Source organism: Sceloporus undulatus, chromosome 2 (genome assembly GCF_019175285.1).
Source record: "Sceloporus undulatus isolate JIND9_A2432 ecotype Alabama chromosome 2, SceUnd_v1.1, whole genome shotgun sequence".
NCBI lineage: Eukaryota > Metazoa > Chordata > Lepidosauria > Squamata > Phrynosomatidae > Sceloporus > Sceloporus undulatus.
The window spans coordinates 21,568,062-21,582,004 of NC_056523.1; the positions used below are offsets into that span (position 1 = coordinate 21,568,062).

General features: G+C 41.4%; 1 protein-coding gene across 6 annotated transcripts in view; it reads right to left on the bottom strand.

Annotated features, from left to right (window-relative positions):
- Nucleotides 1-6,800: 6,800 nt before the first annotated feature.
- LOC121923968 (zinc finger protein 436-like) overlaps nucleotides 6,801-13,943 on the bottom strand; it is a 17,446-nt gene continuing 10,303 nt past the window's right edge. For all 6 annotated transcript variants that reach the window (XM_042454943.1, XM_042454945.1, XM_042454944.1 and 3 more), the window contains 4 exons: nucleotides 12,263-12,389; nucleotides 11,857-11,970; nucleotides 9,182-9,814; nucleotides 6,801-8,518 (listed from right to left, as the gene is read on the bottom strand). In XM_042454943.1, the coding sequence (XP_042310877.1) occupies nucleotides 7,581-8,518; nucleotides 9,182-9,814; nucleotides 11,857-11,970; nucleotides 12,263-12,389 (1,812 nt within the window). In that variant the 3' untranslated portion in view covers nucleotides 6,801-7,580. The remainder of the gene's footprint in view (nucleotides 8,519-9,181; nucleotides 9,815-11,856; nucleotides 11,971-12,262; nucleotides 12,390-13,943) is intronic.

The following is a 13,943-nucleotide window of genomic DNA, read 5'->3' on the forward strand; positions in this document are numbered from 1 at the left end:
CCACCTGTTAATATTAGTTCGTGTTGACTTGGAGGCTTCACCGGCGAGCCAGCTTTGAGGGGTGCCGCTCTCACCGGTCCCCGTCTCCTCACAGCTGCGCGTGGTTTTTCTGGCGCTGGGGCTGGAGTGCTCTCACATCCTGGCTGGCTTGGAGGCTTCACCGGCAAGCCGGCTTTGAGAAGTGCCGCAGAACCTATATAGTGCAGAACTTAGACAAGCTGCTTTTAGGTCAAGTAATTTTCCCAGGCACTGTCGGTATTCAATGGCTGTTCAGCCCAAATTTATCTTAAATCTTAAAAGTCACTCAAGCTAACAGCCACCATCATATCCTGCAACAGTAGGCCTGGACGTACCATTATAGACATCAGCTTCTGGGTGCAATTTACTCTTAATGTGGTTTTACTACTGTAAAGAGAATATAGGGGCCTTTAGGTTTTTCTCTCATGTGCCAAAATTATTCAGCTGGCTCCAGGTACTCAGTGTCTAGGTTTGCTTTGAATGGATAGGGCAAAGTCTGCTGCTTCACTGTGGCAGTGTAACTTTGCACAACTGCGCAGGGGATGGAGGCAATCTGCTCTTGTGGGAAGTGCTCAGTTTTCCAACTGTGGGCAACATTGACTGTTACGCTGTTAGGGATTTGCAGGGAATCACTTGCATAAAAAGAAGTGGAAATTAAAATTAAACAATACAGGTAAGTCACTGGCGTGGGGAGGGAGCTATTTGCCATCAGGCTGATTCTGATTTATGGCAATGTCATGAAAAGGAGACCTCCAAGATCTCTGGTCATCAACTGCCTTGTGTTCTTGCAAACCCAAGGCTGTGGCTTCCTTCATTGAATCAATTCATCTATAGTGTGGTCTCCCTCTGCAACCCAAACATTTGCTGCCTTCAGCAATGCAGTAAATGGTGCCCTGCCCACCCAAGCCTTTATGAAAGCTTGCCAAAAATACACCCATTAGCATAACCTGAGGGTAACATCAGCTTCCATCTCTCGTCTCCTGCAGTCAACCTCTGCTGACTGTTAATTGTTCCTGAGTGAATTTTCCAGATTCTGCATTCAAAAAGTCAAATTCAGAATGTTGTTGTCACTGGTTTTATAGACATTCATAAATAGCTCTGAAACATAAGGCTTTGTATAAGATTTCAAATTTATATATCATTATAAAAGAATTGAGAGCCAGTGTGGTGTAGTGGCTGGAGTGTAGGATGAGGACTCTGGAAATCTGTTACCCGGGAATCATGTTACCCTGTTGTGGGGCAACGTCTCTTTGACTTTAATTTTTATCAACAACAAACCTATGTGTTAGTTAAGAGACTAAGGAGATTATCGCACTACACTTTTAAAGTATTGCTATTCCACTTTAACTGCTCTGACTGTTGCATTTTGGCGTTTGTAGTTCAGTGAGGTCAAGAGCTCTCTGGCTGAATATTCCAAATGCCCCTTCCTAAACTGCAAATTCCTGAATGCAACAGGAGGTAGCCAGAGCAGTTAAACAAACAGTAACGCTTTAAGAGTGTAGTGTGATAATCTCATAAGAGTACATCTTCACTGTTGAAATAATGCAGTTTGACACCTATGACTGCCATGGCTCCATCCTGCAGAATCCTGAGAGTTGCAGTTTGGTGAGGTGCTGGCACTCTTTAACAGAGAAGGCTAAAGACCTTGCAAAACTACAAATCCCAGACTTTCATAGGATGTGGGGCTAAAGCATTATTATTTCTACAGTGTAGATGCACCCTCAGTGAGTGAAGCCAGTTCTTCAGACTTCAAATACACAGGTACATTTAAAGGAACTGGCATGAATAAAATATGTATTCAAAAAAACAACATCCAGATGTACTGCTAGGCTGTGCTATGTCCAACACTGTTTTAGAAATAGGTCTGTATAAATGGGCTTTGGTAAATCCTTTAACTTTTTGATTTTAAAATAAAGAATCCCATCTTAGGAGAAAGCTGGGACGTAAATTCATTTAGTCAATCAATCAATCATAATAGTTGAACTCTCATTCCCAGAGAGGGGAAGGCTTCAATACATGTAAAGAATACAAATCTTTAAGAACTTGTGAAATTAAATGATTTTAAAGATAAATTTTATTTCAAGTTAAAATTGTATAAACCATTCTTCCACTCCATTGGAGACACTCAAAGCAGTTTAGCCGAGACAACAAATAACCCAACCATTAAAAACAAATAAATACACAAACAGCTTATTATTACTAAAAAGAGTAATTAAATATTCAAAGAAACTGCAGACATAAAAATGTAAATGCCAGTAAAATCAAAGTTTGCTCAAGAAGAAAAACCTTGAAATGCCAACAGAATATAAAGGATGCATCTATGCTGTAGAAATAATAGTTTGTCACTGCATTAAGTGCAGTAGCTCCATCCCATGGAATGCTGGGATTTGTAATTTTAAAAGGTCTTTTTGCCAAATCGTTTGTGCCCCAGAAACCTACAAATCCTAGAACTCTGTAGGATGGAGGTTGTGAGTTCATTACCAGCCAGGGACTCCAGGTCAACTCAACCTGGCATCCTTCTGTAGGTCACTAAAATGACTACCCAGCTTGTTGGGGGCAATTAGCTTATACTTTGTAAACTGCTTAGTACATTGTTAAGCAGTATAGAAATGTACTTGCTGTTGTAATGGAGCAATAGCAGTTAAAGCAGTGTCAAACAGCATTTTTCCACAGTGCAGTAAAACCCAAAGAGAGAGACGTGGTCTAACCTTTCCTTAACCTGGTGTCCTCCAGCTGAGGACTTTAGCTCCCATCATCCTCATCCTAGGGAAGATTCATCTGGGGAGGTGGGTGGAAGAGAACTTCAGGAATGCCATTTCATGTTAAATCTTTTTTTTAAAAAAAAAAACCCTTATAGCATACTTTTTCTTTAGTGAGATTTTAATTTAAAGAAAAGATTTGGCTAAAAAATTATTTTTATTTTAATGCAGAGCATACATGTACCCCAGTCATGGTTCTTAAGGGTTTACACATTCCCTTTAGAAACACCAATGTATCCTCTGGGACTACTATTTCTACAGACACGCATACACAAATATATACAAGAAAAAATGGAATTGTGTTAAACTGAACAAAACTGATTTAACAGTAATAATTGCTAAACAATTTAAAAGACAGAAGGCAAACAGAGGAACAAATAGTATAATTGTTGGGTGCAAAGAGTGCTGTGTGAGCAGAAGTCTGCTTTTACAATGGGACTCCCCCCCTCCTCAGATTTATCTCAAAGAGAATTCCCTACACATTTTTTACTTTTACTCCAGAAGTATTTCCACCTTTGAATGTTCTTCCAGTGTTAAGAAAATAAACTCCTTGAGGAAGGCGAGTTTCTTGGAATAGACATGTGAGTTTCTGATTTAAAAAAAAGGTTATAAGCTGCAAAGCTTCTGCCAGGATTCCTCCACAACTACTCTATTTGTACCTAAAAAAAACCCTGAAATTGTCCGGCAGGTAAGTCTAATCCTTCTGTGCCTTAAATATCAGGGCTTAAATCAGCCATAACAGACACTGAATTCCAACCACTGCCTGCATCCTACTGCAGAAATAAAGTGGTCGAACACCACCTTAACTTCCATGGCTCAATGCTATGGAATTCTGGGGTTTGGGGTTTGTTGGGGCACCAGAGCTTTCTGACAGGGAAGGCTAAATATTTCACTAAACTATAGAATTCCATAGCATTGAATCAGGGCAATCAAAGTGGTATCAAATTGCTTTATTTCTGCAGTTTGGACACAGTCATTGTAAACTTGGGCCCCAAACCAAGCTTTGTGCACAATAGCATCTCCATAAGCAGTTTCACATTGGTGGTTTAATGGTTTGTTTCCCCCCCTAAAAGCACAGAATAAATCCCAGAAGTTCTCTGTCTCTCCTGCCCAGGTTTCTGAATCTGTAAATATATCATAAATTCATTCTCTAAAAATGTCAATTCACTACCACTTTTTGGTTTCTTCAGGAAGACCTTTTAATACTGTGCCTCTTTTAATTCAAAATCTACCAGTCTGCATTTCAAAAAATAGACAGATTCTAATTTTTGTATCTTACATGCTATCTTAAGTCAGCCTACGTTTGCCCCCATTTTGCTTTCTTCTCTTGCAGCTACATTACCTCCCATTTACTTCTCTTTTCTGGTTGTACTTCATCTAAATCCATTTAAACAATCTTTTAATTCCATTTTTTTACTCCTGTTTATTTGCAAATCTTTTCCTAGATTTTTTTTCCTTCACATTTCTTATCTTTCTTTCAGAGTTTGTTGATTCTCAAAGGAATTCTTCCAAAATAAATAAATAAATATTTTAGTATTTAAATGTTCAATTTTTTAAAAAAAATATTTATGCTTCAATATGTGCACTGCTGTATTTATGGGCTCTTCCTGTGTCATTTAGTTGTGCATCCACACACTCCTTTTATTAGCCATCATATATTTATTAATATTTTCTATTTCTTCAATAAGCAACACTAACTTATTTCCTTTTGAGTACTTCAATTCAAATTTGAATTGCATTTAGTATTTTATTTAAAACATTTTAATGTCATCTAGCAATAGCATTTCCTTGGTGCTTTACAACCTCACCGAAATTGTAGCTCTAAATTTCTCGTGAATCAAATGATTAGGCTAAATAGAGCTGCCATTTCACACCAAACTGATTTCATTTTAAGACAGCTTTAGAATCAACATTTGAAAAGTTACTTTTTTTGACTACTGCTTCCAGAATCCTCTGATCGTTCTTTGCTTCGGTCTTCTCTGAAAAGGAGAACAGTGCTCAACCTGGGGGAAATGGAGCAGAGGATGCAGCAGGGGAAATGCAGCACAGAATAGGTAATGAGGTAGTACAGGAATACAGTATCTGGCTGCTCTAAATGAATTCAAGCCTCCAGGGCCTGATGAACTACAGTGGTACCTCGGGTTACGAAATTAATTCGTTCCGCGGCTAATTTCGTAACCCGAAAAACCTTCGTAAGCCGAATTGCCATAGGCGCTAATGGAAAAAATAGCTCTCTGCTGCCCTCCGGTGGCGGCCTTTCCATTTAAAACAGCGCCGGGGTTTTTTCGTAACCCGAAAAAACCTTCGTAAGCCGAAACAGTAAATCCCTATGGGATTTTTTCGTATCCCGAAAAATTCGTAAGCTGGGTAATTCGTATCCCGGGGTACCACTGTACATCCAAAGATATTAAAAGAACTGGCAGAAGTAATCTCAGAACCACTGGCAATCATCTCTGAGAATTGCTGGAGAACAGAAAAAATCCCAGCAGATTGGAGAAGGGCAAATGTTGTCCCCCCATCAAAAAGTGGGGGAAAGAGGACACAAATAATTACTGTCCAGTCAGCCTGACATTAGTACCAGGAAAGATTCTAGATGAGACCATTAACTGGCCATAAGCACTTAGAAAGGAATGATGTCAGCAACAAGCCATACCAGGCTAATCTTATATCTATTTTTCATAGTTACAAGATATGAATGCAACGCCAATTCGCTTCCGGTCCCAATACAAAGTGTTGGTTATTACCTTTAAAGCCCTACATGGCTTGGGCCCGAGTTACTTGAGGGAATGCCTCTCCCTACATAATCCGCCCCGCACTCTCAGAACAACGGGGAAATTGTTGCTAGAACACCCCAAGGTGAGATTGGCAACGACTCACCAAAGAGCTTACACAATGATAGCTCCAACTCACTGGAATGCACTCCTGGAGGAGATTCGATCTATTTGTACATTGGAGGCCTTCAAGAAGGCATTAAAAACTTATCTCTTCCAGTTAGCATACCCTCCCGATTCTTTGTAGAAAGTATTCCCCGACCAGATTGGATGACTACCCATAATTGATATCCCAATTATCCTAGTTATACTGTTTTAAAAACTGAATGTTTATAACTATTTTAAAACTGTTTTTACTTATTGTATTTGACATGTATCATAGAGTTTTACCATATGTACACCGTTTTGATCTGGAGGAAAAGCGGTATATAAATAAAAGCTTTATTATTTATTATTATTAACGCCGTGGCTGTAGCACAAGTCCCCCATGATATCTTTGCAAAAAAGCTAGTGAAATGTGAGCTAGACAATGAAACTGTTAGGTGGATTTGTAATTGGTTGACAACTAAACCCAAAGTTAAACTAGGCCACATGTTGGCAAATTGTGACCCTCCAGATGCTTTTAGCCTACAGCTCTCTTCACGCCTCACCATAATTATGCTGGCTAGAGATAACAGGAGTTGCAGCCCAGCATCTGGAGGTTGTCCACTTTAGCATCTGACAGAGAGAAGCAGCCAATCTCAGTAATGACCTCTATGGCGACTCTTCACTTGAGCCCATGGAAGCTCATCTGATCCTTCAGGGAGGTTGGTAATGAATGCCATCTTCTCTCCAGGGTTGAACTATGAATATATCTACACTACACAGTTATACCACTTTGATATCAATTTAATTGCCATGGCCCTATTTTACTGAATCCCGGGATTTATAGCTTGGCAAAGTACTTAAAAACAGCCACTAACCAAATTGGCTTTACCTAGGAACAACTTAGGGAGCTGGGGATGTTTAGCCTGGAGAAAAGAAGGTTAAGAGGTGATATGATAGTCCTGTTTAAATATTTGAAGGGATGTCATATTCAGAAGGGAGCTAGCTTGTTTTCTGCTGCTCCAGAGACTAGGACTCGGAACAATGGAAGCAAGCTACTGGAAAAGAGACTCCACCTCAACATTAGGAGGAACTTTCTGACATTAAGGGCTGTTCGACAGTGGAACAAACTCCCTTGGAGTGTAGTGGAGTCTCCTTCTTTGGAAGTCTTTAAGCAGAGGCTGGATGGCTATCTGTCAGGTATGCTTTGACTGAGATTTCCTGCATGGCAGAGGGTTGGACTGGATGGCCCTTGTGGTCTCTTCCAACTCTACGATTCTATGATTCTACCTGATGAATTGGCCACCCCTTGCTGCACTTCTAGGTATAGTATAGCATGTTATTGTTTGCATGGATATTTTATCATTTCCCCCTAGGAACGAAGGTCAATATTGAAAATTGCTTTCCTTTATGTTCAGAGGAACCCAGTGAGGTAGATTTGGCTGACATTACAGTTGACCCAAGATCAACAGTAAGTCTCCAGACTGAGCACAGAACATGACATCTGGTCTCTCAGGTCAAGATCTGACAGTTTATCCACTATATTTCACTCTAAACAGGGGCAAAGTGTCTCCTGCAAGGGCCCTCCAGCATTCTTTTAACTAAAAATGCCCCACACAAATTCTTGGGGGCATGAAGCCAACTTCTCCATATCTTTCTTCCCACTGCCAGGCTGTTTCAGGCCCAGGGGAGCCCTGTTTATAAACAGGAACTCACCTGGAGGGATGGGGCCCTTTCAGTTGTCAGGGGGATCCAATGCAGTCCCCAGCCCCTCGCAACTGCCCACCATAGCCATAAGGATTTGAAAATTGATTGACAGTTTTCTCTTCCCATCACTTTCACAACTCAGCTTAAAGCACAGAAAGGATTTATAATCCTAAAAGAGAGCCAGAAACAGCTAACCATTCTTTGCCTTGGCCAAACATAGCCTATAATTCATTAATCTGCTTCAGGACCAGTACCTACTGCTTTGTGGACCAACAGACTCAGGAACAGATAGTTCAGTCTTAATGGTGACACCTAAATTGGACAGTTGCGGGCTTCCTCCATGGATGTGGAGCATTTTATGTTGAATAAACTCTTTGTTACCGTTAAAGCTTTTCCCACAATCGGGACATATGAAGGAAGTCTTCCCTATGTGGACCTTCTGATGGGTAACAAGGTGTGAGCTCACACGAAAGCTTCTCCCACAGTCAGGGCATGTATAAGGTTTCTCTCCTGTGTGGATTCTCCGATGGATCATAAAGTGGGGCCGCTGGCTAAAGCACTTCCCACACTCCAGGCACATATATGGTTTCTCCCCTGTGTGGATTCGTCGGTGAATTGCCAGGTTCATTTTGACACTGAATTTTTTCCCACAATCCAGGCACTCATAAGGTTTTTCTCCTGTGTGAATCCCTCGGTGCTTTGCTAGGTGCGAGTTCCGACTAAAGCTTTTCCCACAGTCAGTGCACTGATAGGGTCTGTCACCTCGGTGGCTCCTCTGGTGCCTCTTGAGGGCTGAGTTCTGAATGAAATTCTTCCCACAGTCGGTGCAATGGAAGGGTTTCTCTCCTGTGTGGATTCTCTGGTGGTTAACCAGATGGGAGCTGTATTTGAAGTTCTTTCCGCAGACAAGACACACAAGGGGTCTCTTAACCCTAGGGGTTGCTGTCTTTATTCTAACCCTCTGAGCTATGAAACTCCCTGAAGATGCAAGGGGTCCATTCTGAGCCAGCTCTGAAGAACTTTTCTCCAAAGATTTCTGATTCTGAAGATTTTTTTCTGGTTGAGGATTCTGAGGAGAAACTAGTTGGGGCATCTTACGTATTGTTCCATGTCCCTCTACGTGTGTACGAGCTTCTGACTGGGAATTTTTCTTCTCATTCCTACTAACTGTCCCATTTCCTGCAAGATGAGAGAAAGGGGAAGAGAAAGAATATACAATGTAGGGTAAGAATAGCAGACTGGAGTGCCAAATTAAGGCTGTGAACAACAATGCCCTATGAGGAGTGAATTAGGGAGCTGGGTATGTTTAGCTTGGAGAAGGTTAAGGGGTTATATGAAAGCTTTGTTTAAATATTTGAAATGATATACTGAAAATTGAGCTAGCTTGTTTTCTGCAGCTCCAGAAAACAGGACCCAGAGCAATGGATTCAAGCTACAGGAAAAAAGACTCCAGCTAAATATTAGGAAGAACTTTCTGACAGTAAGAGGTATTTGACAGTGGAACACACTCCCTTGGAGTGTGGTGGAGTCTCCTTCTTTGGAGGTTTTTAAACAGAGGCTGGATGGCCATCTGTTGAGGGATGCTTTGACTGTGTGTTCTTGCACAGCACAGGGTTGGACTCTGCGGTCTCTTCCAACTATAATTCTATGAACCACCAGTTGACTCACAGCGTTCTGTGGAGGGAAAGTGCCCAAAGGTGATATGTGAAGTGCTGAGCACTCAGTTTTATTCATTGTAACTAAAAATCATCATTTCTATCAAAACAGAATTAGTAATAGACCAGCGAGGTGGGGTAGGGATAACAATGGTCTTGAGCAGGATAATTAACCCAGTCTCCTTACCATTATGAATTTTCCGGTGTGTAATAAGATTAGAGCTTTGGTTGAAGCCTTTCCCACATTCAGGACACTTATAGCATTTTTCCCCAGTATGGATTCTCCGATGCCGGATCAGAGCTGACTGGTAAACGAATGTTTTTGTACAGTCAAGGCAAGCATAAAATCGCTCCCCAGTGTGGATTCTCTGATGCTGAGTAAGTGCAGAGCTTTGACTGAATCGTTTGTCACAGCTGGGACAAATATAGGGTTTCTCTCCCGTGTGGATTCTCAGGTGTTGAGTTAGGGCTGAGCTCTGATTGAAGCTTTTCCCACATTCCAGGCACTGATATGGCTTCTCTCCTGTGTGGATTCTCAGATGTGCAGTAAGGGCAGATTTGTGACAGAAGGTTTTCCCACACTTTGGACAAGAATCCTTCCTTTCTCCCACACCACTAGGAGGACACTTTGCACTTTTAATACTTCCTGTTAATTGAGCAGTTTCACCAAGTCTCTCCAGTGGCTGATTCTCTTGCCAGCCTTCTGCCTTCTGTCCATCCCTATGGGCATCATAGCTAGGAATGTCCTTCCCTTGGGAATGACCAAGCAACCACCTACATAATTCCATTGTTTCCAGACTCCTTGGTTGAGAGCAATCACCTGCAAAGAAAAATCCCAAACTTTAAGTTAAAACCTCAGGGAACAACAATAAAGGGCAGAAGAGCAAGGCTAGGTTTATTTATTTATTTTTTAAAAAACCCAAAACTAATTTCTACTTTACCTTATCTTTTAAACAAAAGCTCAGTGCAGCTAACAGAAACATCGCCACATTTAAAATAATAAAAAACCTAGCTGTAAAGCAAAGGCAGAAAAGTTTTTTAAGCTGATAAAATAAATTAAAATCAAATAAATTAAAATCAAAATAACAAAAAAATTCAATACACCAGATCAAATGCAGACCAGAAAGGAGTTTTCACATTTTGATAGAAGGCCACCTGCAGAGACGAAGAGACCTAGCTCATTTGTTGCCCCATGTGCCATCCTCCACTGGGTGAATTTTCAGTGGGAGATGACCTGCAGCTTGTGAGCCAAATATCACAGAGAAACAGTCCTGTCAAAGGACCCTAAGGCAAATCGGGAGAAAATTGGATCCTCAGCGAAAGGACAACCAAACCTTAAATAATAAAAAAATTATTTTTATCCCGCTTTTTGCCAAGCAATCAAAGCGGTGTACAACAGACGAAAATATATTCATATATACACAGTACTCCCCCGTAAAACAAAATTAAACAGTATAAAACTAAAACTAACATTTTAAAATCCAAACAATAACCATGGGCAGTTCGATAAATAGGAGAAGTCTTATTTGTGGCTGAGTATTTTATTCCTGGAAGGCCTGCCGGAAGAGATCCATCTTAATGGCTTTTTTTTTGAAGCTCTCTAGATTGGTAATTTGATGGATCTCATCCGGCAGGCCACTCCATACGTTGGGAGCGGCTGCAAAAAATGTCCTCTTGGAGGTTGCCTTCAATCTGGTCTTTAAGGGCTGTAGTAAATTCCTCCCAGAGGATCTGAGTGTACGAGGCGGATTATATGGCAGGAGGCAATCCCTTAGATAGGCTGGGCCCAAGCCATGCAGGGCTTTAAAGGTGATAACCAACACCTTGTACTCTCAGGATGTCCATGTGCGAATGGGAGAGGGAAGCTGAATGACCACCTAGGGACGTGTATAGAAAGGAGAAGGAAGGAAGCCAAGAAGTGGGAAAGAAAAGAGTCAGAGTCACATTCTTCCCCAATCTGATGCTCTCCAGATGTGGACTGCAGTAGACCATCTACCACTCCAGCATCATGTGAAAACATGGTTGTTTACAACAAACCTTTGGACCCCAACTGGTTTAATACAGCTCCACATACCTGCATGGTTTTGTTTTAAAACATTCTACTTGGCTTTAGTCTGTCTTGTTTAAAGTGGTGATGTGTGTATGTGCCCTCAAGTCACCTGTCAACTTATGGCGACCCCAATGAATTTCATAGGGGTTTCTTAGGAAAGGACTACTCAGAGATGGTTTTGCCAGTTACTTCCTCTGAAATTTAGCATACAGTACCTGGCATTTTTGGCAGTCTCCCATCTACATTGTCCTGCATAGAAGGCAGGATATACACTATCATTTCCTCTGATGGTAAGATCCAGGGGAGAAAAAAGTCCAAGAGAGGCTGTCCTAATTAAGACCAAGTATTGAGGTAGTGACTATTTGGTCCCATTTGGACAAAAACATGATAAAAGATGTTGTCAGAACTGCATCCTATTTTGCTGCAAAAACAAGAAGGGAGTGAGTTTTCACAAATTATTTACAAATCCATCTTGCAAGGAACCTCCAGGTAAGATGTAATTCAGGAAATGGGTAGCCACAGGGTGGATGGCATTAACCTAGCCGTTTCCTAGAATCATTCTGCTTTTCTGTTGGCTGAAGGAATCTGTAAATTTCTCAACTTTCCCCTTTCTATACTGATTCATTGGAGAAACAGGGAACAAGAAATGAAGCTCTGTGGTGTGGAACTACCTGCTTGCATGAATGAACACTAAATGATTTGCACTAAATGTTTTTGCTCTAAAATGACTACTCTTAAAGAAATGATACAAAAATTACAGTGAAAAAGACAGCCCATTTTGTTGTTTCAGGTTCTTTTATCCTTTGTCTTACCTTGAATGAATTTTGTATAAGGCTGTTTTCCTTGATGTCCCTGGAAGTGCAATCTCCATAGTTCCTCTCCTTGTTTGAGATGTGTAAGCATGCTAGCCTGTGCCATTGGAAGCCCTGTTCAGAATGAGGAAGGGAGCCTGATTAATTTTTGCAATACTACTATGATACACCTCATTTATAAAATTATTGATGTCACCCAACAGTGAGTACATACTGTAATAATTGTAGTTTATTGTGGCACTAGAGCTCTCTGCCAGAGAAGGCTAAATGCCTCACATAACTACAGTTCCCAGAATTCCCTAGCATTGAGCCAGGGCAGTTAAAGCCACCTCCAACTGGACTATTTCTGCAGTGTGTTTTGGACCTTTTGAGTCCCATAAGAAGCAAGCCCAAGGAGAACACTTACCCAATGAAATTACATGCTGATAGTTCTCCTGCATGACATCCCAGTAGAGGGATTTTTCGTTCACATCTAGCAAGGTCCACTCCTGCTCAGTGAAATGCACAGCCACTTCTTCAAAAGCCATCTGCATCTTAAGAGAGGCAACATATTTAATTTTTAAAATGGGCCCAAACCATAGTCTAACTATGCCAAAACACCAATCACAGTCCTGCTACACCAGTCTCTAGAACATTCAGAAAGTCATGAGGACAGGCTTGGTAAATGTTCCTGGACATGAACTGGGTTAAGAATGGAGCCTGACATCTGCCAGGCAAGAAAATCAGGAATGGGCTCAAATAACCAGGGTTTTCTTTGGACTCCTCCTCCATCATCATCATCATCATCATTATTATTATCATTATCATTATTATTATTATTATTATTATTAACCTTTATTTATGAAGTGCTGTAAATTTACACAGCGCTGTACATAGACGGTTCCCTGCCCTTGGGCTTACTATCTGACACTGACAGATAGGATGGGATGGGGTTCTACTTTGCTGCTGGGTGGAGCCAACCTGATGGAAGGGCCAGAAAAATGGGTGTAAAGGCAATGGCCATAGCTGCACTCACCACTACAGCATGATGTGGTGACCCTGCCATATTTTGTTATGATTTTTTGGATCTGCCCACCTCCTCAGTTCAAAAGCATCTGTGGAGCCGAGACTATGGGTGTAGCAACATAATGCATGTGTCATCACATTCACACTAAATTAGAACTCTGGTCTTTATTAAATATCTCACAGTAGTCAGAATCATAGTATCACAGAGTAGGAAGAGAGCACAAGGGCCATCCAGCCAAACCCCCTTCCCATGCAGGAAATCACAATCAAAGCATCCCCAACAGATGGCCATCCAGCCTCTGTTTAAAGTCCTCCAAGGAAGGGGACTCCACCACACTCTGAGGGAGTGTGTTCCGGTGTTGAACAGCTCTTACTGTCAAGAGGTTTCTCCTAATGGAATCTCTTTTCCTGTAGCTTGCATCCATTGTTCCATGTTCTAGTCTCTGGAACAGCATAAAACAGGCTAGCTCCATCCTCAATGTGACACCCCTTCAAATACTTAAACAGGGCTATCCTATCACCCCTTAACCCTCTCTTCTCCAGGCAAAACATACTCAAATCTCTACGTCTTTCCTCATAAGGCATGGTTTCCAGACCCTTCACCATTTTGGTCGCCCTCCTCCTTGGTAAACATTTTTAGCTCATACACATAAGAAGGGAAAACCCTGGTGTGTCTCATTAGCAATATTATATCAGACTTCTGGTAATACATTGTAATACATCTATGCTGTGTTATAGAATCATAGAATGTAGAGTTGGAAGAGACCACTAGGGCCATCCAGTCCAACCCCCGGCCATGGAGGAAATCCAAATCAAAGCATCCCCAACAGATGGTCATCCAGCCTCTGTTTAAAGACCTCCAAGGAAGGAGGTTCTATCACCGAGAGAGTTTGTTCCACTGTCGAACAGCCCTTACTGTCAGGAAGTTCCTCCTAATGTTGAGGTGGAATCTCTTTTCCTGGAGCTTGCATCCAATGTTCCAGGTTCTGTTCTCTGGAGCAGCGGAAAATAAGCTTGCTCCCTCCTCAACATGACATCCCTTCAAATATTTAAACAGGGCTATCATATCACCTCTTAACCTC